At 51.3% G+C, this 24,392-nt stretch overlaps 1 protein-coding gene across 2 annotated transcripts in view; it reads right to left on the reverse strand.

The window, feature by feature from the left end:
• The window catches only part of GRIK3 (glutamate ionotropic receptor kainate type subunit 3), a 248,779-nt gene that overhangs the window by 65,390 nt on the left and 158,997 nt on the right, over nt 1–24,392 (reverse strand). For both annotated transcript variants that reach the window (XM_086394212.1, XM_086394211.1), the window contains exons 3-7: nt 22,779–23,036; nt 14,587–14,768; nt 12,187–12,240; nt 848–1,021; nt 134–277 (exon numbers count right to left, since the gene is read on the reverse strand). In XM_086394212.1, the coding sequence (XP_086250338.1) occupies nt 134–277; nt 848–1,021; nt 12,187–12,240; nt 14,587–14,768; nt 22,779–23,036 (812 nt within the window). The remainder of the gene's footprint in view (nt 1–133; nt 278–847; nt 1,022–12,186; nt 12,241–14,586; nt 14,769–22,778; nt 23,037–24,392) is intronic.

Genomic DNA, 24,392 nt, shown 5'->3' on the forward strand with positions numbered 1-24,392 from the left:
CTGAGCCCATTTGCACCTGAGGAAACAGCTCTGGCCCAAGTTCACATGGACTAGACTCCCAAACTTGGGCCCTTGACCGCTCTGTGGCCCCCAGTCGATGGACCTGGTGGGGGTGGGTGCAGGGGCCACTCACCTCCTTGATGAAGTTCATGAAGCGGCCGCCGAAGCGCCAGGCCTTGTGCCGGTGGCACTGCAGGGAGTTCACGGTCATCTGGGGTGCCCGCTGGTAGCATACAGACACGATGTGGACGGCATCATACAGCAAGGCTGCATCCGTCTGGAGGGGAGGCCCAGGGCTGCCTGAGAGTGGCTCAGGCCCTGAGAGTCCTCAGCCCACCCTTCCCTGTCTCCCTTTATCTCCCTCGCCAAAAGCATGGTGTCCTGGAGAGGGAAAGGCCCTGTCCTGGCTCCTGATGAGAGGCCAGGCTTGGGGCGTCTCTGCAGCTCTGCAGACACCTGACTCCCTCCCTCTGCAGCTCAGATCTTCTCTGCCAGGCCCTCCACCCCCGGCGTCTCTCTGTTGCCTGGCCCTGTCCACACGTTCACCTTTCCAGCCTCCCCAGCTTCCTGCCCACCACAGCTGAAAGTCCTCCGCATCCAGGACATTGTCCCCAGTCTCTGTGACCATCTGTTTATGTGCCTGCACTCCCACACTTGGGTCGGGGGAGGGGGCCTGTGTCTGATTCCTGAGTGTCCCTGGCCCCTGGCCTCAGGTCTAGCAGACGCAGCGTAGGTCTTAAGAAGGGAAGTGGTGGGAGGGAAAAAAAGAAACTGGGAGGAAGGAGAGAAGGGAAGGAAGGGAGGGAGGGAGGGGAGCCCCCGGGTCTGGCGCATCCAGCGGCAGTACCATCATCACCCCATCCAGCAGGCCGGACTCTGCCCGGGGAGCTGCCTGCAGCCGCTCCATGGACCACTTCTCCACGATGGCCGAGACATGAGGGTTGTCCACGTTGAGGATCCGGAATCCCGTCAGGTTCACGCCCGAGTAGCGGTAGGGCTCCAGGTCTAACGCGTAAAGATCCTTGACAGAGAGAGTTTCAATAAACAGAGATGTGACCCGGCTGTGAGCTCCAGCCCTACCTCCCACACTCCCTACTGGGGCCCCAGAGCAGCTGTAGCTCCCTGCAGAGTTCTGGGGGAGGGAGGCTCAGGGGGAGCTGATGGAGCACTCAAGGGGGCTCTGCACTTAGAGTTGGCCAGACCTAGCTGCCTGGTGGCTGACCCCACGGACTCACTGCCAGACCTCAGACACACGGCTCAGCCTGTTTCTTCATCTACAAAACGGGGATCGTGCCTCCTTTATAGGCCCCAGTGAAGCAGTTCATATGAAATGCCCAGCCCGGAACAGCAAAGAAGCTTGATAATGGTCATGACCGTCACTTCCTCTGATGGGGAAGGCTTCCTTTGGGAAGACAAAGGGCACTGGGTCTGGGCATCTCCAAGTTACCCAGAGGGAAGCTGAGGGAGGATTTTATTCCCCCAAAGAGGGTATTTTAAAATAGTCTATTCTGAAAAATTTATGATTACCAAATGGGGAGCGGGGGAGGGATAGATTAGGAGTTTGGGATTAACAGATACACACTACTATATATAAAACAGATAAGCAACAAGGATCTACTGCATAGCACAGGGAACTGTATTCATTGTCTTATAGTTTATAATGGAAAAGAATCTGAAAAAGGAGAGATATATAGGTGTATATGCATAACTGAGGCGGCTTCCCTGTGGCTCAGATGGTAAAGAATCTGCCTGTAACACAGGAGACTAGGGTTTGATCCCTGGCTCAGGAAGATCCCCTGGAGATCTCCAGCCCGCTCCCGTATTCTTGCCTGGAGAATTCTCTGGATAGAGGAGCCTGACGGGTCCATGGGGTCATGGGGTCTGACACGACTGAGTGATTTACACACACACACATGCATAACTGAATCATCTGTTGTACACCTGAAACTTATACAATGTTGTAAATTAACCATACTTCAATAAAAAGAATTAAAATTGACTCTTGTGCCTGGGACTGAAGGAGTACAGGGCCCTCTTCTCTCTCCTCGACCTCACATCACCAGCCAGGTCCCCTGACACCCTGCATCCTAGGAGCAGTCAGCCTGTTGGCCAGGTCACATCCAGTTTGGTGCAGGGGTCTAAAAGCTGGGAAGACAGGTCTTAATGCATGGGGGCAACCTAGCTTCAGCTCTGGGGCACCGTGAGCTGGTGAGGGGAGGGGGCAGTTGGCTGCAGAGGGAGGAGCCAGATGCTAGGCTGAGAAGGGACGGCAGGAGGTGGGTGGTGTGGGGAGCTCAGCTCAGTTCCCTGAGATGACCTGGAGGGGTGGTGGGGGTAGTGAGAGGGAGTCCAAGAGGAAGGGGATTTATGTATGCATATAGCTAATTCATGTCGTTGTACAACAGAAACTAACACAACATTGTAAAGCAGTTATCCTCCAATTTTAAAAAAAGAAAGAAGAAAAGAAAGAAAAACTTCCCAAACTTGGAGATAAGGGAGATGGAGACCAGCATGTCCTTCCAACGTGACGTGGACACATCGCTCGCCAGGCCCTCCGGGGACTGGATTCTCTGGGAGAATTCACCTGGCTTTGACTGCACTGTCAGCCGCTGGTTAAAGGCCCAGATTCTGAGTTAATGTGTAGACTTTTGCCCATAGAAAAGATAATCCCCAAGCTGGTGGTTTTATTGCCCTGTAGGACATTAATCCATTTTGTACCTAACTTAGCTGACTTATCTGATGTTCTCCCTACACCAAATACCTATAAATACTCAATCCTTCAAATGCTCTTTGAGCCAGCATTGTCATCCTACTGGCTCCTTTGTTCATGAGTTGAATACATCTTTGACTCCTGTTCATTCTATATTTGCATAAGAGCCATGTTACTTTTTGAAACATATACGCTGATAATCTAGATGGGCCTCATTCCACTAGTAGGGAAAATGAGTCTTAAGGTCTTAGTCTGAGGTCCTCCTCATCTATTGTCTGCTCTTTTCCACACCCTCCTCCCATCCAGCTGCCTTCCACTGTTCTCCTCTCTCCTCCGCTCTCACCCCCCACCCCCACAACCTGGCCCATCATCTTTCCCAGGTCCCTCAACTCAGTCAATCCATCCAACGCTGGGTCAGAATGGTCCGTGGCTGCAGTCGTCAGGAGAAACATCTGGCCCCATCACAGTCCCAGCTTCAGTTGAATCCATGATGGTTCATGGAAAGATAATGAGGAATAAAACCTGGAGCCCACAGAGCAGCTCTTTCGCAGTGTGCTGGTCTCCTCTGGTCTCTGCTGCTGCTGCTAAGTTGCTTCAGTCGTGTCCGACTCTGTGCGACCCCATAGACGGCAGCCTACCAGGCTCCCCCGTCCCTGGGATTTTCCAGGCAAGAACACCGGAGTGGGTTGCCATTTCCTTCTCCAATGCATGAAAGTGAAAAAGTGAAAGTGAAGTCGCTCAGTCATGTCCGACTCTTAGCGACCCCATGGACTGCAGCCTACCAGGCTCCTCCATCCATGGAATTTTCCAGGCAAAATGTTCCTAATTCATGCGGAACTCCTCCTGTAATTCCAATTGGCCTCTTTCTGAAATACACAGTATTGGTTTCCCCTTTAAGAGTTTAGGGATTAGGGGAGAGGCTGGGGGCAGTTTTGAGCCCAGGAAAGAAAGTTTAGTCCCAGCCTTGCTCAAATGGGGCCCTGATTCAAGACCAGGATTTGGGATGCGGGAGGGGCTGGGCGGAAGTAGATGGAGGAGTCCCCGTGGAATTGGCCAGAGAGTGTCTGTGTGGCCCCAGTCTCGGTGGGGAGTGAGTGACGGGTGGGCACTGTGCTCAGCCCTTCAAGTGGAGTGTGTCATCTGATTCTCACGATCCCCTGTAAAGTAAGTATTCAATAGTATTCCCTTTTTGCAGAAGAAACACGGACCAGAGAGGGTGATGTGGCTTGCCTTAAGGTCGCAGAGCTCAAGGAAGCAGTGCAGAAATTGTTCCCAGGTCCAGCTTAGTGGGGTGTTGGAGCTGGCTCCCATCCGCTTGTAAGAGCTAATCATCAACACTTTCCGACTATGTTCAGTGACATTCATTGGTAGCTTGACATTGGCCATGGTGAGACAATGCACACCATGAAAACTGGCAAGCATTACAAATCTGGGTTTCCCCCACTTTTGGATAGCTGGTTGTATGCATTTACCAGTGCACAGTGTCTGTTCTATTTAAAACGTCCTGTGTTTATGTCGCCAGTGGTTGTCAAACACAAGATACGCATCAGAATTGCTTTTGGAGAACTTGTTTTGGAAAGTACGGGCCATTGAGAATGTGGGGTGGGGCTGCAATCTGTGTTTTGAGAAGCTGCTCATCTAAGCTATTACTCCTGACCGGGAAACACACAGAGACGGCTCTGGGCTTAGAAGCGGAGACCTGTGGAGTCAGAGATGGAGAGCAAGGCAGGGGACACACAGGAAAGAGGCCTCTCTTCCCACAGCTGCTCCCTGAGAATGGCTCACTGGGCAGCCCCAGGTGATGGTTATGAGCATAGATTGTGAGGCCAGGCCATCTACTCTCCTTACTTCACCTGCCTCATCTGCAAAATGGGTATGAAAATAGTACCTGCCATATAGGGTCATCCTGAAGAAGAAATGGGTTAATAGACATACTTAGAACATGTCTGGTGCATGGTAGACGTCACAGAAATGCTGATAAATATTCATACTCTGCCTTCTCTGGCAGCAGGTTGTGACAGCTAATTGACTTGCCCCCCAGGACACGACTGGGTTCTTGGAGGAGAGGAGCAGACCTGAGTTGCATCCTTCCTGCCTTAACTCTCTTGGCAATATAAAAACAATCACATTGAACTAACATTTACTGAGCACCTACAAACCTCAGAACAGTTTGTAAGTGCCTTATGTACACTAACTCACTAAATGTACATTTCCGCCTTACAAGAAAGGTGTTATTATCACTCCATTTTAGAGGAAGGAACTCAGTCACAGAGAGGTTAGATCTTTTGCTCACGGTTGTACACTTGTGAGCAACAGTGTCAAAACGAGTCTGCCAGCTCCCAAGCCCTCCTTCTGTCCCATGACCAGCCTTCAGTTCCCACCCACTGGGTATTCCAGTCACCCTCTACATGGCATTCAGAGGGGTCTTTCTGAAGAATAAACCCAACCCTGCCACTCCCCTGCTTGGCATATTTCAATGGCTTCTTCTTGCCTTCTCAGAATAAAGCACAAATTCCTTAGTGTAGTTTGCCAGGCTCTGCACCCCTCCAGCCTCGCTTTTCTTCCCACCGCCTCTCAGTTTTTTGCCCCAGGAGCACCAAACCATTTTCGCCTCCCTTCCCCATTCCTCGTGGCCCCTTTCCCCATCATGCAGCTTCTCTGTGCCAGTGTCTTTGTGTGTGCTCTGTCTATCTCTGGGCTGGAACATCTATCTTCTCAACCCTTCTTGAGTGGGTTCACTCTGAGATTCAGCTCAAGTGTCACCTCTTCTGTGAAGCCTCTCGTGACTACTACTCTAGATACACATGATCAGGTGGGTCAAAGGTGCTTCTGCTCTTATCTTGGGACATTTTGGCTTTCATCTCACTCATGATAACTCTCTATGTCTGCATCTGTCTTCCCTAGAAGCTCCCATACCAAATACTCCCATCAATCAAAGTGGATAGAAGGATCAGCTGGCTGGGTAGCTCTCTGGGAAGAGCCTGGAAATGAGAGAGTAGAATTTCATAACCTCCTCTCAGAGGGAGCTTTCTATGGGGCTAGAAGTTAGGAGTGATTTGGTAAATTGCCTGGGGTGGTGGATGAGCCCCTCAAGGGACTGCTTTAGAAATGACAGATCTTCCCTAAACTGCCTTTGAAGAAGGTGGGTCTGGGGAGATGGAGGGATTTTGCTTTGTAGAGTGGTGAATGCAAGTTTGGGGCCAGAGCTGAATTGCCTGGGACACAGAAGAAAAGCTGAGCTCTGCCCGCAGGGGGCGCCCTTCTCGCTCTTCCCCTGTAATGAGGCTCAGCCTCTTCTCCAACTCAGTGCTGATACCCAAAGCCTGAAAGATGCCCATCACGAGTCTACCTAGGGCCTCCTTGACTTGGCTCACCTCCCTGAGGACCAGAGGCCCTCTGGACTTAGTGGGGAGGGCAACATCTCTGGCCTTGGTGGGGCTCGGGTGCTGGCGACGTCAGCCCTTCCAGTTTCCAGATGCAGTGCTGGGTTGGCTGACAGTCACACAGTGGCTGTGGCCAATCACAGCCTGGGATGGGGCATGATGGGGTGTCGCTGCTGGGGTCATCTTCATCCCTGTCACTCTGAGCCTGGGCTCAGCTGCAAAGTGTTGCAAGGCTTGTGGCACCGAGTGCCACCATCCATGTGACATGAGGGCAGTGACAACGGGGAGCTGGAAAAGAGGCCTCTTTGTCTGGCTACAATTTTTTGTCCAAACTGCCCTGGGCTGAGACCCCATGTGCTGTACACAGTGAACTGTGCACAACCTTGCCGCTTGGCAAAAAGTTGCTGTTCTCCATGCCAAATGTTGACACATTGAATTCAGTATCGACGAGGGACCTTTTAGAAACATTCAGCATAACATAATAGACTAATTCATTAGCACCCCATGGGTCTGACTGGGTAGAAGCTGAAGCTCGGAAAACATCGCCTTAAGGAATGACAGATGAAAATATCTTTCCCATGATATAACTGTTATTGCCGGGAAGTGGCATTAATTGTGATTGCTTATCTATTAATTTATTATAATTCTTTTTTCACCTCCAGGCTTTTACCTACACATGACATGGACCAGGGGCTCAGCTGGGGCTGATTAACGTGGGGTTATCTGGGAATGGCTCAAAGCTGGCTGGCACAGATAATGGCAGCTGGGGTAATTAAAATGTCTTCTGCGTGGGAGAAGCAAGTTTGGAGAATTATTTTGAGGCGAGGAATTGGTGACATGGGTTTCCTAAAGCAAAGGAGATAAATGTCAAATGCCATTGCCCTCCCAAATCCAGCCAGGACTGACCAATGAGCACCAAGAGGCAGAATCACGAGGTAGGCTCCTAAGCCAATGGAGCTGGAAGGAGGACCTTAGAGCTGGAACCAGAAGCAGAATGTGGGGACCCGGGGAACATAGCTGATGCCCTGGCATATGGGGAGCTTCTGGGAGATGCCCTGGTACCTGCCCCCTCCAACACACATGCATATTCCACTGCAGAACTGTTTATATTGCAGCAACTGTGTCTCTAGAAGGATCGGCTCTCCCTGACCCTCAGAGAGGTGGGGGGAGGGAGGGCAGTGGGCTGGAAAAGAAGTCAGGAGCCAAGGTTTCTGTCATTGATCTGCTGTGGGGCTCGGGGCAGCTCACTCAACCTCTCTGGTCCCAGGTTTCCCCATCAATCACAAACTGCTCTGTGAAAAGGAAAATCAGTAACGTGGAGAAAGGGCTTTAGAACCTGTGAAGTGTGGGTGCTGCAGGGATTTGTGGAGGCTTTGTCCCCCCCATTAGTGTCAATCACGTGATGCCTGGACCATCATGGCCTGTGGAATCTGAGCCTGAGCCAGCCAGAGGAAGCCAGGCGACACTGCATGAAGGCTCTTGCTACAAGCCTAGCAGAGGGCTTTGGAGTTGGACAGCCCCCAGCTGGTCAAAAATCCTTGCTCTTCCCCTTTCTTACTGAGTAGACTCTTTGAGTCTCAGTTTCTACTTTTCTGTAAAACTGGAAAAGTCATACCTTCCTAGGAGAGTTGTTCTGAAGGATGAAATGGGGTATGCTGAGCACGTAAAAAATATAAGCAGGAGTTATTTTATCGATCTATTTAACTCTTACATAGTGCTAAATGCCACACACTTTTCATAGGGCTTTACTGATGTCAACATACCTGCTTGATGCTCAGCCTAACAGTTGTACGAGGCGGTACTGTTGCTGTGGCCATTTTACAGATGGGGATGAGGCACAGTGAAGTGAAGTCACTTGCCCGTATAAGTGGAAGAATCTCGATTCTAACTCAGGTAGACGGGCCCCAGAGTGCATGGTCTTCACTCTTGCTATGATGAGGATGCTGATTTCACCGATTACTTTCTACTTTGTACTGTGTTCACTCATTCAGGCATCAGTGAGCACCTACTGTATTCCAGGCTCTATTTGGTCACTGGCGATACAGAGGCAGACTGGGCACTATCCTTGATTCTCACATGCACAAAAGAAGCCCACCAGCTGGTGAACTTTGTGTCGGATCCGCCTCTAGACAACCCCCCACCCCTCACCTAAGGGTCTAGCTCGGTACCTGGGGCCTTGAGAGCATAGGTATATGGCTGCTGGATAGTGAGTAAATGATAGATTGAACGGAGGATATGTAAGAGCAGGGAAAGCAGGGACTTTGCTGGTGGTCAAGTGGTCAGTACTCCAGCTTCTGCTACAGGGTGTGTGGGTTTGATCCCTAGATGAGAACTGAGATCTCATATGCTTCGAGGCAAAGACCCCCCAACCCCCCAAAACAAACAAAAACATAAAAATTTAGGGAAAGCAGACACTCTGTGAATAGGATACTGCCCCAGGGTGCAAGGATACGTTGGCCCTGCCCTTCCCTCTGGGATCTCCAACCTTGACCCCATGCTGGCAGTGCCGTTAATGTGGGGAGCCACCCGTGTCACCAGGGTTGTATCTTCCCCAGAGTCTTGCCTAGAAGGTCAGGTCAGACCATGGGGCTGAGAGTTCAAAGCTTCAGCTCCCTGAGGGGACACCTCTCTGGTCTTGGAATGAGGGCATGAGCCAGGTGGAGATGCCTTTAATAGACTCTCTGGGGCCAGGATTGGGAGCAAGGCCCAGAGAGGACTTAAGCACGGGTCCTGTGTGGACACAGTGGATGAGGGGGTAGTACTCAGCGCCGGGGAATGAGATCTGTGGATTTTGTTCCTGCCACTTCGAAAGGGACTGCTCAGTGTCCCAGTCCTTCTGCTTGGTGGCCAAGCCTTAGATTCTGTGAGTCCACCACACTCTGCCTCCCACCGTCAGACCTCAGCTGACCAGCCAAGGGGGTCACCTCCCGGGGGGGTTGCTACAATCTGGCTGATGACTCAGTCCCTATCCTGGGGGCTTTAGAAACTGTGGGGATGGCATTTATTTGTCATCAAGCCTGGAAATCAATAAGTGGGGAAGGGATGCGAAACTCTGTATCCTGGGCAGGATATTCCAGAAGGAACTGTCCAGCCCCGAATGCCTATATACTGCCCTGACTGGCACCTGGCCAGTCTAAAATTTGACCTGGGGAAGGCAGATAACACTCAGAGAAAGAGATGCTGAAAAGTGGCAGAGGCCGAATGGGTCTGTTGGGATGTGACAATCCCAGGGCAGCTGAGATGAGCTGAAGTTTCCAGGGAACAGAGATCACAAGGAAGGAGCTGAGGCTGAGAGAGAAGGGACGGAGCAACAGGTAGAGAGAGGGGAATGGAGAAGCTTGGTTGAGTCTCAGGACAGAGGGTTGGACCATAAACCCCATGATGTTCAGAGTTGCTCTGGATCCAGAACGACTCTCCGTGTCTGTTCTTCGGCCTCATAGTTCATTCCTGAGTTCCTAGTGACTTGAGGTTACTTGAGTGAGACCCAAAGAGGCTAAATGTGGGATCTCAGGCTTAACTGTGTGCTGTGCTTAGTCCCTCAGTCCAACGCTTTGCGACCCCATGGACTGTAGCCTTCCAGACTTCTCTATCCATGGGGATTCTCCAGGCAGCAAGAATAATACAGGGGATCTTCCCAACCCAGGGACTGAACCTTGGTCTCCCACATTGCAGGTGGATTCTTTACTGTCTGAGCCACCAAAGAAACCCCTGAGGCCTAGAGGCATCAGAATTATTCCCATTTTAAAGGCAAGGAAACTGAGGTCCAGGGAAGTTAAGCAATCTGCCCATGGGCACAGCCAAGAGGTGGTGGAACAGCAACTCTCATCCTTATCTGTGCCTCTGAGGCCTGCTCTCCCATCACTGCGCTGGACAGTAATGTGAAGCGGGGATGGGCATGGTCTGTAGGGGGAGCCATGGCCACCTTGGGAGGTCTGCCTGCTCCTCCCTTGTATTTTCTTACGGGGACTCCAAGGCTCTGTTAGAGCAACTCAGAGCGGCAAGGACTCAGGGAGGTGAGCCAGCAGGATGGAAGTGTGGGAAGAATGTGTTGAGCTAGCACAGGGCTAGGGCGGACTTCTATGGGTGCAGAGGTCTCAGCACCCAAGGAGCGCAGTCGGGGAATGCCAGGGCTGCCACACCTGGAGAGAGAGCCTGGGGTCCCTGGAATGTGCCCACCTTCCCAGACTTGCTCCTCTTCCCTGTTTCTAGCTTCAGATGGAATGTTGGGGATCTGATGGCTTCATCCCCAGCCTCCGATGACTTTCCCAGGAGAGAAGCCAGCTTGGGTGAATAGAATTCCAAAAAGGAATTGGGAAAGAAGATGCCTGGTCTCAGTCACCAGCTTCCAGAATCCCTTTCTCCCACCATGGCTCCTGGCAGGTCCCCAGATCCGAGCACCGGATCAGGAGAGGGAGCAAGGTGACTCAGACATGAGTAAGGGTATAGTGGCTGGGGGTGCAGAGAGGCATTGGTGCGCTGGGAAATGCTTCATAACCAGCTGTCAGGGGATGGTAGGAAAGGGTCTTTTATTTGTAGCATCTGCCAACTTCTGTAGTATGAATACTCCTGCCATGGCTAATTTCAAGCTACCTGAGTGATGTCATTGAATATGGAGTTAGGAAGAGATGAACACAATTGGTGCTGGCAATCAACCAGTACATAAAGGAGCATGGCTCAGATGGTAAAGAATCTGCCTGCAATGCAGGAGACCCCTGAGTCAGAAAGATCCCCTAGAGAAGGGAATGGCTACCCACTCCAGTATTCTTGCCTGGAATATCCCATGGACAGAGGAACATGGCGGGTTACAGTCCATGAGGTTGCAAAGAGTCAGACATGACTGAGCAACTGACACTTTGACTCAACCAGAATGAACCTAGAAGAGCTAACCTGTCTTTGACCTTTGCTTATGCTGTAACCTCTCTGTGGAATATCATTCCTCTCTCTCCTTAGTGAATTCCCTCTGACCCTTCAAGGCCCAATTCAAGCACCTTCTTTCCTATAAAGGCAGTCTGAAATTCCCCACCTTCCACCAGCTCTGTGGCATTGATGCCTCCTTCCACTGTGCCCCATGGCAGTCTGTCCAGGCATGTAACAGCACAAGTCTGCTGAATGAGTTAGACGTACAGATGCAGACTGGACAGGGTGGGAGTTCCTTGAGGGCAGGCCTCAGGATCAGGCATCCTGAGACACCTAGCTGAGCACAGGCCCTGGGTAAGGAATGTTAGCCAGGTGCTGGATGAATGAATGAACACAGCTAGAGGCCTGCAGGGCTGCAGCAGCAAGTCTGATGTAGATTTCAGGAGATGGTTGCATCAACAGGATGGTTAACGATGCTGTCACCTGCCCCAGACCTGGGCTGGGCAGAAGAGTCCACCTGGGGCCCAGTGACATCTGAGGGCATCTGGCTCCAAGACAGGGTGGCTGGGAGTTGGTGCCCCTTTGGCACAGGGATCTCTTTATTCTGCTGATCTCAGATCACAACTAATTATCCTAATGGGTTTAAATGGTCCTAAATGTTCTCACGGTTTGGACAAGACCCAACTGGAGCCTGCAGGTGGGCTGGCCTGGCTGACGGTGAGTGGGCAGACTTAAGCGTGGATGCTGCAGGAATCCAAAGTGGCGGCTTCTACTGTTGCATGAGGCCTGAGACCTGTGTGGAGGTGCATGGGCCAGGGGCCAAGGGTCATTGTCCTAATAACAGCGCTTCACACGAGCCAGGCACTGCCCTCAGTGCATCAGTACGCGAACGCACTCAGTTCCCACAGCAGTCCTAGGAAGCCGGAGCCACGATCGTGCCCATTTTGCAGAGGAAGAACTGACTTCTGCAAGGTCTCTCTGCCAGCAGGCAGAGGGGCTCGTGTTCACACCGGCAGGTTCTAGAGTCCCTACCCTTAGTCACAACACGATGCCCCTTCTCAAAGTGGGTGGGCCACAGAGACAAATTGCACCCTTGTCTGGGGTTACGCCTACAGCCTTAGGAAGCAAGTCCAGTCTGAATCTCCTGTAGCAACTGTCCCCCCCCCACCCCCCGAGGCTGACCTTGTTCTGAGGGAGCCCCACCCTGACCCATGCCAGGACCCGAAGGTACGTTACCAGTGTGGTGAAGATGAAGTGGTAGTACTCGGTCATCATGCCCATGGCCATGGCCTGTGGGAGAGCAAAGCGTTAGCGCCCTGCAGGGAACACCCAAGAAGCCCCTCCTTCTCTCTACCCTGGTGTGGGGCCAGGGTGAGAACGGGGGCATCACAGGCTGGCTGGCGGTGGGCTGGGGGAGGCTGGATGCTCAGAGTGGGATGTCCTGTGACCTTGTGACCATGACAGGGGCCGGCTGCCAGACAGCAGGGGACTTCACAGCAGAGTGTGCGGCAAAATCACAGGGGACATGTTAAACTGCAGAATCTTGGGCCGCGCTCTCCAAAGACGCCAAATTCTGCAGGGCCAGGTGGGGGCCAGCTGTCTGAGTTTTTAGGAAGCATCTCCAGGTCTGTGCACTCGGAGAAATGCTGATGGAATCCACCGAACACTGGCTTCTCTAGTCCCCTGACTCCACTCAGCTGAATCCACTGTCCTAGCTCTGGAAAGATGTCTGTGGGAGCCCAAACCCCACCAACCCAGCCAGACCTAAAGAGCAGGGTCTATCCTTGGTCTGAGGCTCCCCAATGGGAAGCAGTGAGATATCCCTGCTTCCTGGGTGCTGGCTGACCACACAGCAGGCCACGTGGCTGTGTGAATTATTATCACCCACCATCGTGAAGTCTATATTTTATATTATGTATTTTATTAGAAGCCTATAATCTATAATACTAATGACCATAATGCATTTTCTACAGAGTTCTTCAGAATGTGGGCCCACATAGTGCTCAGGGGGAAATGTCACAAGGTCAAGTGTACTTTGAAAACGCCTCTCATCTCTTCCCGGTCTTGGAGGGGATTCACAGCCGGCATCCGCAGGTGAAAGGCTGGAGCAGTCCTCGGTCTGCAGTCACGCTCACCTTGGTTTAGTTCAGTGTCAGGCTGAACACAGAACCTCCACTTTCAGTTCTAGGGGTTTCCAAGTCAGCAGACTAGGGAGTGAATTCTGACTTTCTGGCTGGGTGACCTCAGGCCTAGGACTTTCCCCTGGAGCCTCAGTTTCCCTGCTGGTAAATCAAGCAGGATAATCGTCCCACTTCCCAGGGGTGTGTGTACACTGCACAGAGTCACTCCTCAGTGAACATGAGCAGTGGTGGTCTTTATTACTTGGTTCCACATGCCTGAAAAAGGAGAGAGTGCTGGGCGCCATGGGCCAGAGAACGAGGGCTAAGGGACTTCGGGAGCTTTGCGTCTCCCACTTTGAGTTTAAAGCTGTGCCGCATCCAGTGCTGACTGTGCCCTGGGCACAAAGATGAACTCCTTCCTTCACTCGTCTCACCGAATCCTCCAGAACCAGATGAAGGAGGGATCGTTCACTCCATCTATAGAGCAGGGGATGACTCCGGGGCCACTCGATCTCAGGTACACCATGCCCCAGGCCAGGAACAGGATTCATGCCCTCAACCGAGTTTTTGGCTGCTGTGTGCAGGTGCCTGGTGGGAGGCTTCCTCGGGGAAGACACAGGCTGCTATCCCGCTTGGCACCCCCTTGCAGGATTGGGCGGGGGCGTCAGGCCTTGAATAGATTCCTGGCCCCAGCTCGGCACCTCTCCCTCGGCATCCCTGCGTCCCCTCCCTGCCACCTTCCTCTCTCGGGGTCATGTGTCAAGGCCCCACAGAATGCCTCCTCCAATCACCAGGGACGCTTTCTGAGACCACATAATTGCCTTTTACACAAAGCACTGGCTCGAATCAGAGTGGTTTTGGTTTCAGCTGTGACACCCCCAGAGGGGGCTGTGAGCGATTTCATTGTTGATTTCCTGGGTGGCTGGCAGAGCTTGGTCTGGTTCCCAGCACGCCATGCTGGGCTCGTCCGGGAATGGAGGCGCAGCCAGGACTGCAAGCCGCTCACCTCCCCCACCGTCACTGCAGAGCTGAGCAGATGGGATGCGGAGCCTCGATAAACCTCCCAGTGATCGGAGAGTGACACTGAGTGCCACAGGCTGCAGGGAATTAGTGGCTGGAAGAGGCAGTCTGGAGGCTGTGATACCCCCAAGTCTCTGTGCTTCCTCAAGTGTTCTATGCCTCCTCAGTAACCCCCGCCTCCCACTTGCATCAGGGTGATGTGGAAACTATCATTTACTCAGCACCCTCTGTGCTCCAGGCCTGGCTGGGCCGCTGATCCATTGTCTCATCTCATCCCCACAGCAAGTCGGAGTGTCAAGACCACTGTGCCTGTTTTGCTGCTGGTGAAACTGAGGCTCATAGGGGTAAAGTGACCACCCAAGGTCATATAGCCAGAAAGAGGCAGACTAGGGATCGAACTCGGATCTGGCTGACGTCAGGGCTGTGTTTGGGAAATGGCTGGGAGAAATGGCAGGCAGATCCCAGCCTTCCCTCCCGCTGGCTGGCGCCCACGCACCTGCTTGAGGATCTGGGCAGCCATGGTGTGGCTGCAGTCGAAGATAATGCGGAATTCCCGGCCTCGCTTCATCTCCTTGAGCAGCGGGCGCGAGTCGTCAGAGTCAAGGGGCAGCTGGCGGATCTTGAGGCGGATGTTGTACCTCGATGGGGCCATGATGAGCTCCTGCAGTCGGATGAGCCCTGAGAGGTCCCGGGGCACAAAATACACACGTGAGCGCACAGACACACAGCTGCAGACACCACAGACTTGGGTGGTCACAGGTCTACGACCACACATAGACACCGATGTGTGGCCCACAGAGATTTGTGCATGGACACAGCCACATGTGTGCAGACACAGGCCCTGGCACACTGGGGCACAGACCCGTGCACCCAGCTGTGCAGGCCCACATATGCACACACACATGTGTGCACACACAAACACATGCTTACGCATACGCATGCATGTTGACACAGACAGGACATATGCTTGGGTTGATAGACATGCCTACACATGTAGATAAAGGTGTGTGCACACACAGATAACATGTACACACCTGTAGATTCAAAAGCAGGCACAGACAGCTAGCAAACCCCCACTGACTCCACCCCCCTGCTCCTCTCTCATCCAGTGGGTGTACAGGCTTATGGAGCCTGAATTAGAGGCCACCCCCTCCTCCTTCCCACGCCCCCTACAACACTGCAAAGCGCGGGACACAGTCTCCCAAAACAGCCTCAGCAACCGGCTGCCAGAATGCGGCACAAGTGCAGCTCAGGCTCAGCTGTACCAACTGCTGGACCAGGTAAGGCCAGGGGGTATTTGTGCTGAGTCACCGCCCCCACCCCCCAGCCCCAAGAGCAGGCTCCTCTGTAAACGTTTCCCATTCTTCCAGGCTCAACGCAACCGCCTCCTCCACGAAGCCCACCCCTACTGCTCTGCCCGGAGAAGATCTCTCTACCCAACTCCCATCCTGCCCCCCCCCGACCCCCACCAACTCGGTGGCCTCGTCCCTCAGTGCTTGCCTCCTCGGACCTCATCTCACTTTCCTTGTCCTGTCGCAAGCTCTTCAACATCAGGGGGCTAGGTCTCCACACCCCCACAGCACAGGGCCTGGCCCTTTGGTTGTACTCAGCACCAATTTCCATAATTGGACTGGCTACTGTTTTTCCTCTCTCTACATTGAAAAATCCATCCTCCACCTTGGCATTTTGCAAAACCACTTAATCTGGGGACTTCCAGGGAAAACTGAATGTCACTTCCTGGAGACAAATGGCTTGCTTAGGCCTAATTAAGTTCATTTCCGTCCCTGTTTCGAGGTCCCTTCTTGCTGACTCCTCTGTGCTTAGCCTGGAAACAAGCCTGCTTGCTGGTCTCTACAGCCACGCCCACCTCAGGGAGAGCTGTGGCAGCACCCGGCCAGGGTCCCAGGCAGGCCGGCCCTTCCCACCTGCTGGGCTCACTGCCCATACGCAGGGCTTGGTGTCTGCATCCTGGCTGCCCTGTCCACTCAGCCATGCTCCATTTCCCCGCTAACAGCACTCTGGTTTTCCTTCGAGGAACAACTCCTCCCCCATGCTCAGTCCACGTGACTCAGAAGGGATCTGTTCCCAGTCTAGGGACACAGAATCTGTCCCACCCCCCAACCCCAGTCAATCAGCACACACATTGCTTGAGGCATAGGTACAAGACGGATGTGAGATGCCAGTTGGTCTTATCAGATGACTCCCAGGAGTTGTGCCAGGGCAACTGGTAAGAGATAACTCTCTTTAAATTTAACTTCAAATTGGGGTGGGGGGAGTGAGTCTGGGGGTCACCACTTAGAACCTGAGAAGGATTCCAACAGGGCAGAAGTCAGGACACAGAAAGAAATTAAGCCCTAAAGATGTGTGTGTGCTAAGTCACTTCGGTCGTATCCAACTCCGTGCGACCCTATGGACTGTAGCCTGCCAGGCTCCTCTGTCCATGGGATTCTCCAGGCAAGTAGTGGGTTGCCATTCCTGTCTCCAGGGGGTCTTCCCAACCCAGGGACTGAACCCACATCTCTTATGTTTCCTGCATTGGGAGGAGGGTTCTTTACCAATAGTGCCACTTGGGAAGCCTAAGCCCTAAAGATACTTGTTTGCAACTCTAAAGCTAAAATCATTCCTGAACTTTCCAGTAAAGGAGATCAACAGAATCCACCCCTCAACCCCATCCCCTGCTTTATTTTTTTTTAGCTTAAGCTAGTTTGCGATGGATTAAAGTTCACGATCAGCGGTCTCAGTGTTCCTATCTGGACAGAGTCCTCATACACAGACAGCCCACATAGCCAGCCTTCCAACAAAAAGTCTGGGCTTCCAAAGCCACTCTGGCACACACCCCTTACTCCCATTCCTGAAGGCTGGACATCAGGAAAGCAAGCTGATTGGTATCCTTCATTCCACTCTGCTGGGGTGTGTGTTAGTCACTCACTCGTGTCTGACTCTGTGATTGTAGCCTGCCAGGCTCCTCTGTCTGTGGAATTCTCCAGGCAAGAATACTGGAGTTTGTAGCCATTCCCTTCTTCAGGGGATCTTCCCAACCCAGGGATCGAACCTGGGTTTCCTGCTTTGCAGGCAGATTCTTTACCACCTGAACTACCAGGGAGTTATCTCTGCTGGGGAGGACAGAGATATTTGTCTGGGACCTAAGCCTCCCAAAGAGCTTCCAAACAAGCTTTGCCATGACTGTGGGCATCAGGAACCCCTGGCCCCCTGGATAGTCTCAGATCCAGGTGTGTGGCTGGGAGAGGGCTCTGGAGTCCTGGAGGGATCTGGACTAAACAGGGGCCCTAGTACCTCCTAATACCAGACTTGATGGGGGCAGGAAGGGGATATCAGGTAATCTTAGCAGAGGAGGGAAGGGCCACAAGCTCCCCCCAAACACACACCTCCATCCTTACCCTCCCTCCTCAATGAATCCCGGAAGTCCTTGGTTTGGCTGAATGCTGCTGCCTGCTCACACCTGTTACTGTGCGAGGCTATGAGTGCAAACTTTGCTCCTACTGGCTCAGTGTTCAGGCACAGCATCAGTAGGCATGTGGGCTTTGGGGACCCAGGACATGAGGACAGGGACAGTGTGGATGCTGGAGGAGAGCCATCAGAGCCTTCTCGTCAGCCAAGTTCATTGCCCCGTGTAGTACACAGTGACCCACATTCTCTCACAGCAAGTGTCAGAACTCCTTCCCGTCAGCGTATTCCCGAAGGAGACCAGAGGCTCATCCTAACCCATCCCAGCAGAGGACTAGGTTCTTCGTTTGCCTGAGATGAGCACTCCTTCCTGGCTGCTTCCCTAATCAATCTCTCTCAAAATATCTGCAGTGAATCATGGTTGTTGAAGTCATGCTTTTCACTTACAAAGCACTTCTGCATTCATTACCCTATTTAACCATCTCCCTGTCCTAGAAGACATACAGAGTAGTTGCTTTGGTTCCAATATTCAGATAAAGAAACTGAGGCCCATAAAGGTTAAGTGATCCTCCCAAGATTCTGCAGAATGTTAGCAATGGGATCCAAATTCAAGACCCAATCTTTTGGGCTCTTAGGCTGGGCCTTTTTTTTTTTTTTTTTTACCTCAGCTTTTTTTAAGCCCCTTCCCTTCATTCTTGATATAAATTTGCCTTGTGCACAGATTAGGTTTGCATGGCAAAACTCAAAGGGCAAACACTGTTGGTCCCTGGAATAATCATTTTTGATATTCTGTAACTGATGACTTGACGTCCTGAAATCATGGGCCAAACTAATGACCAAAGTTGTTTGTATCCGTAGTACCTGTGTTTTCCTGGGCATACCAAAATCATATTATAAACTCTTCAGTCACAAACTCCCAAATCTGGGTTTTGCTTCCTACCCCATATGGGATGTTGGCGCCTAACAAATTCCACCTAGTAGTAATAGGGGCAATCTTATAGCTGTTCAGTCACTCAGTCATGTCTGACTCCTTTGCGACCCCATGGACTGTAGCCCACCAGGCTCCTCTGTCCACAGGATTTTCCATGCAAGAATACTGGAGTGTGTTGCCATTTCCTTCTCCATGGGATCTTCCTGGACCAAGGATCAAACCCACATCTCCTGCATTGGCAGGAGAATTCTTTATCACTTGAGCCACCGGGGAATAAGTAATAAAGGCTCTAAAGTAATAAAGGCTCTTGCCTGTGTCTTCCCCTTGCTCCTACCTCCTGACCAGCCTGGCATGTGGCCCTAGGTGCCATGATGTGCCCCCTTCAGCTTTTAGGGAACTGTAAGTAACAACCCATCTTTTCATGCCATCGACCTCTCTGTGTCGTCACTTAGTCATATCTACTCTTTAGATCCCAGGTACATTTTAACGCAGTCCCACCTGTAGTGGATTGCAGTGACGACTCCAATTTTCACCCCTCCCTACATCCCCATCCTTCGCTGTGTAACTTTGCAGTGCCCTCTAACTGTGGGCAGGTGACTTGCTCTACCCACGACGCTGGGCTCAACTGTGTGAACTGTTTTGGCCAATGGGGTATCAGCAGGCATGATGAAATCAAATGCTTGAAATGGAATTGTACACTGGTTTTGTTCTTTTCACCTCTGCCATCGTCATGACCACATGCACGGGTTAGCCTGCTGGAGGATGAAAGCTCAGCTACCCCATCATCTCAGCCAAGGCTGGCCTATTTCAGCCAACACTCAGCCGACCCCCGGGCAGGTGAGTGATCCAGCTGAGACCAGAATAACTGCCTGGCCAATCTCATTCAGTCACTGACTCTACAGACTTGTGAGCTAAACAAATGCTTATTATTTCAAGTCACATTGTTTTGGGGTGGTTTGTTATACAGAATTATTATTGAAATAGATAACTCATGTCCCCTCTTCTAGCATATTAAGAGAACCATTGATTTTGGTGGCTGTGTGCCAGCCCTAAGAAATGACTCATGGTAGGCAAAATCACGGAGAAGGCAATGGCACCCCACTCCAGTACTCTTGCCTGGAAAATCCCATGAATGGAGGAGCCTGGTAGGCTGCAGTCCATGGGGTCTCGAAGAGTCAGGCACGACTGAGCGACTTTACTTTCACTTTTCACTTTCATGCATTGGAGAAGGAAATGGCAACCCACTCCAGTGTTCTTGCCTGGAGAATCCCAGGGACGGGGGAGCCTGGTAGGCTGCCGTCCATGGGGTCACACAGAGTCGGACATGACTGAAGTGACTTAGCAGCAGCAGCAGCAGGCAAAATCAATCAGTAGGAGTCCCATTCCTATCTGAATGGGATGTTTAGAGTGGTGGACACAGACTCAATGAACTGTATAGGGTGGTATGCTGGAAGGGTCTAAGACAGATTTTCCTCCCTGAACAGGCACAAATCACATTAAGAAAAATCCCTTTGTCTTCTACCTCTTTCCTTCCCACTTCCTGGGGTATCATCATGTGAGGATCTGGTATTGGGAGCTGGAGCATCTTTATTGTGACCATGACGGGGGAAGTTAAGGGAACTGCAGTGATACTGATCCAGCATCCTGACTCTGATGAACTGCTAAACTTGTCCTGGAAAGGCCCATCTCTAGACTTCTTGTCAGTGAGATAACTAAGTGGCTACTGCTCCAGTCAATTTGAGTTGGGCTGTTACTTACAGCCAAAATATCCTACTGGAAACAACCCCCAAAGCAAACACAGTCAAAGCCTGCTATTAAGTGCTTCCCACTTCATGGGCTTGATGACCCGCAAGCTGTCCCTTTGAAATATCCTGGTTCTGGGAGCATACTTCCTACTAATACTATTCTTCATCAAAGCCATATTATTGTTTGACTGAATCCAACACTGAATACCTAGTACTCAGTGTTTTCTTAACTAAACCAGCACCATTACTGACTACCCTACGTTTTAAAATGTTTGCTGAATTGAATTAAATATCAAAATTGAATTAAATGATAAATACTGAAGGGAAAAGTGTGTTGGGCATTGGGAAAGGTGAAGAAATGAAGATGCTACCCCATCTTCTTTTAAAAAGTTAATCATATTGTAGGGGAGTGAGTGCCCACCCAGAAGCCACTGGTCATCAGAGGCAAGCATACAGTCAGAGCTAGACATCTATGGGGAGAGGAGGTTCCAGATCTCAGCATCTGCCGGGACCAGTCTCACCAGGACCACCTTGATGCCACAGCATCTTCCTCTACAAAGCCTCTCTCTCTACCTGCATCCAGCCTATGGAGGCCCCAGTCCTGCTGGGCAGCAGTTTATGTGAGTGTCTACTGTGGCCACTCCGTGCCCATGACACTCCTACATAATTTCAATATGATCCGTTCATATCTACTTCTTCTCTCCCATGCTGGCCCCAAGTTCTCTTCCAAGCAACACTTTTGTGCCTGCCTGGACCAAAATGGCCACCTCTGTCCCAGTCTTCTTGCTCCACATTCTCCCTCTAACTCTCTGCACATTGCTGTCAGTTCAGTTCAGTCACTCAGTCGCGTCCAACCCTTTGCAACCCCATGGACTGTAGCATGCCAGGCTTCCCTGTTTATCAGAAACTCCTGGAGCTTGCTCAAACTCATGTCCACTGAGTCAGTGATGCCATCCAACCACCTTATCCTCTGTTGTCCCCTTCTCCTCCTGCCTTAAATCTTTCCCAACATCAAGCTCTTTCCCAATGAGTCAGTTCTTCGCATCAGGTGGCCAAATTGCCTAGCTGTCAGTGCCACCCTCTAAAACTCTGCTTTTATTATTCTATGTCTTTGTTCAACAACACTCAGTGGTCCTCAGCCACTTACAAGATAAAGTCTGAACTCTGAAGCTAGACTGTAGAGACCTTGCCCACAGCCTGACACACACCGTGTATCTGACCTTTTCCTCCCACCTACCATACTGGGACCCCTTGCTGTTCCTCCCTTGTATAATGCCTCATGACTCCTCTTCCTGTCCACCCATCCTCAAGGCCAGGCTCATGTCACTGTTCCTCTGGTGTCAGCCCACACTAGCCAAGGTCATGGAGCCTCCCCTCCCCAAGTGCTTCTAGCTCTGACTGTATGAACATGTCACTTGGTTCTTAGCTATGATGGCCTGGAAAAGACCAGTGAGCTCTGGGTGGGCACTCACTCCCCTTCAGTATGACTAACTTCTCAAAAGAAGATGGGATAACTTCATCTTTATTTCTTCTTCCTTACCAGGGCCCAACATGCCGTTTCCTGCCATATTTAATTATAGTTTATTTCCATTTTATTTTCAGCTCAATTCAACTCAACAAATATTTTAAAAGTATTCATTGTACCAGGCGCTGCGCTAAATGCCGGAGGCACAGAAGGTTCATGGTCTGGAGGCAGAAACAGGCTCCAAGACAGACAATCATTCATAGTGGTGCGTAAAGACAGACAAAAATACAGGGTTGCGGCAACGCAGGCCGAGACTTGGAGCTGGGCAGCAGTGCCTCTCGATGGCTGGGGGCAGTGAGCAGGGGTCGGGGGGATCTCTGCCATCCAGGATCTACCGTTTGGCGCTTCGGATAGAGCAGGAACTCAAGAGATGCTTGTTGAATCCCAGTTAACGAAACAACTTCTGAGCATCTCTTCTGCGGGAATCTCTCCCCATACCCTGACTCCCCATTAGGAGGTAATCAAGAGCTGACATCGAATCACAGGGAGCTGAGCGCTGGAGGGCTCTCTCCAAACTGGCTGCTATAGTGCTTGACTTGTCACATGGCAGAGCAGGACCAGATGGGTTAAGTGACTTGCCAAGGTCACTCTCTAAGAGCCAGGGCTAAGAAACATCTTGGGACTTGAGTCTTTGGAAAGAATGAGGCAGAGAGGAAATTGCTGTGTGCTGCTCAGCTATTAAGTGCAGGGTCAGCCCACATCATGCTCTGTTTGGTTTGAATCCAGAGTCTGTGCTCACAGCCCCATAGCACAGAGCTGGATGTGTGTGCTTCTGGTGAGAATGTGTGAATGTGAGGGTGTAGGCAGGTGTGGGCGTGGCCATGCAGGTGTGAGTGCAGATTGGAGCATGCTGCCAGGGTGGGGGTGGGGGCAGTTCAGGGCAGGTGTGAAGCAGCTTGGGTGAGTGTGGCTGGTGCACACGGGGTTGTGGGTGAGTGCAGGGCGAGCATCAGTGTGACTGGATGAGGCTTGGGTGTAAGTGTGGACAGGGCGGCTGAGCTGAACAAGCAGCCAAGAACCCGATCCCGGGGCTCTGCCACCCTCACCCCCTGTTCTTGGTGCAGCCAGGCGTGGCTACTCACCAGTGCTGTCGTCATAGACCACAGTGGCCGACCGCCACTTGAGATACTGCACCAGGTCGAGGATGGCGTGGCTGAGAGAGGCGTAGTCCGGGTACAGGTTCACGTAGAAGGTGTCTTTGTTGTCCAGTGGGTGGTGCTTCCACCGCAGCTGGATGTGGGGCACCTCCAGCGCGTTGCAGATGGATTGGACGGCATTGGTGCAGGAGCCCTGGGACGGCCCGAAGATGGCCACCACCCCCAGCGCCAGCTGGTCACAGGCTGCAACAGGAGGAGGGAGGGAAGGACAGTACAGGGGTCAGTGCTGTCTCGTCAGGCAGCCAGGCACTGTGAGCACGAGGGGCTGTGATCCTGCTGACCCCTCTGAGGCTGCATCACTGATGAGCTCTCTGAATCTCAGTTTCTGCATCTCAAAACTGGGGTTGTAATAATCCTGGCCTTAGAGAATCATAGGAAAGTTGAATGAGATAATGAGTACACACTGTGGAGGGGAATGTCAGTTGGTGTAGCCACTATGGAAAGCAATATGGAGGATCCTTAAAAGGCTAGAAGTAGAGTCACCAACTGACCCTGCAATCCCACTCCTGGGCATGTGTCTGGAGAAAACTCTAATTCAAAAAGGTATGTGTACCCCATTGTTCATCACAGCACAGTTACAACAAGACATGGAAACAAGCTAAATGTCTATCAACAGAGGAATGGATAAAGAACATGTGGCATACAGAGGCACATGCATGCGTGCACATGTGTGCGTGCACACACACACACACACACACACTGGAATATTACTCAGCCATAAATAATGAAATAATACCATTTGCGGAGATTATGCCAATTGCAAATAATGCCAATTGCCAGAGATTATCATACTAACTGAAGTCAGACAGAGAAAGACAAATATCATGATACCACTTATATGTGAAATCTGAAAGAAAAGATACAAATGAACTTATTTACAAAACAGAAATAGACTCAAAGACACAGAAAACAAATTTATGATTACCAAAGGGGAAAGAGGCATAGGGATGAACTAGGAGTTTGGGATTAACAGATATACTCTGCCATATGTAAAACAGATAATCAACAAGGACCTACTGTACAGCACAGGGAACTATACTCAATATTATATGTGTGTATGTGTGTGTGTATATGTGTGTGTGTATATATGTGTGTGTGTATATGTGTGTGTGTGTATATGTGTGTGTGTGTATATGTGTGTATATGTGTGTGCATGTATATGTGTGTATGTGTGTAGTTCAGTCACTTTGCTGTGTACCTGAAACTAACACGACATTGTAAACCACACTGTAATACTTCAGTTAAAAAAAAGACAGCACAGCACTCATGAAATAGAAATGATGATCGCTGTGTCAACAGTGCTTAACACAGTATCTGGTGCTTAACTGACAACTGCTGAGTGAATGGAGGCTGAATCCCTGCCTTCAAACAGCTACTCATCCTGGGGGAGGCCCAAGGGCTTAGGCAGGTCAGAAGGCAGATGCTTCTGGGAAGGGCAAGAAACAGTGGGCACAGCAGAAGCATGAAATGAGTAGGAACCAGAGCAGCTGGGGCTCAAAGCAGGGCATAGGCTCATGCAGGGACCATGCCTAAAAGAGC

Source organism: Bos grunniens, chromosome 3 (assembly GCF_055505025.1).
Source record: "Bos grunniens cultivar Pamir isolate PY7600 chromosome 3, Bosgru_T2T1.0, whole genome shotgun sequence".
NCBI lineage: Eukaryota > Metazoa > Chordata > Mammalia > Artiodactyla > Bovidae > Bos > Bos grunniens.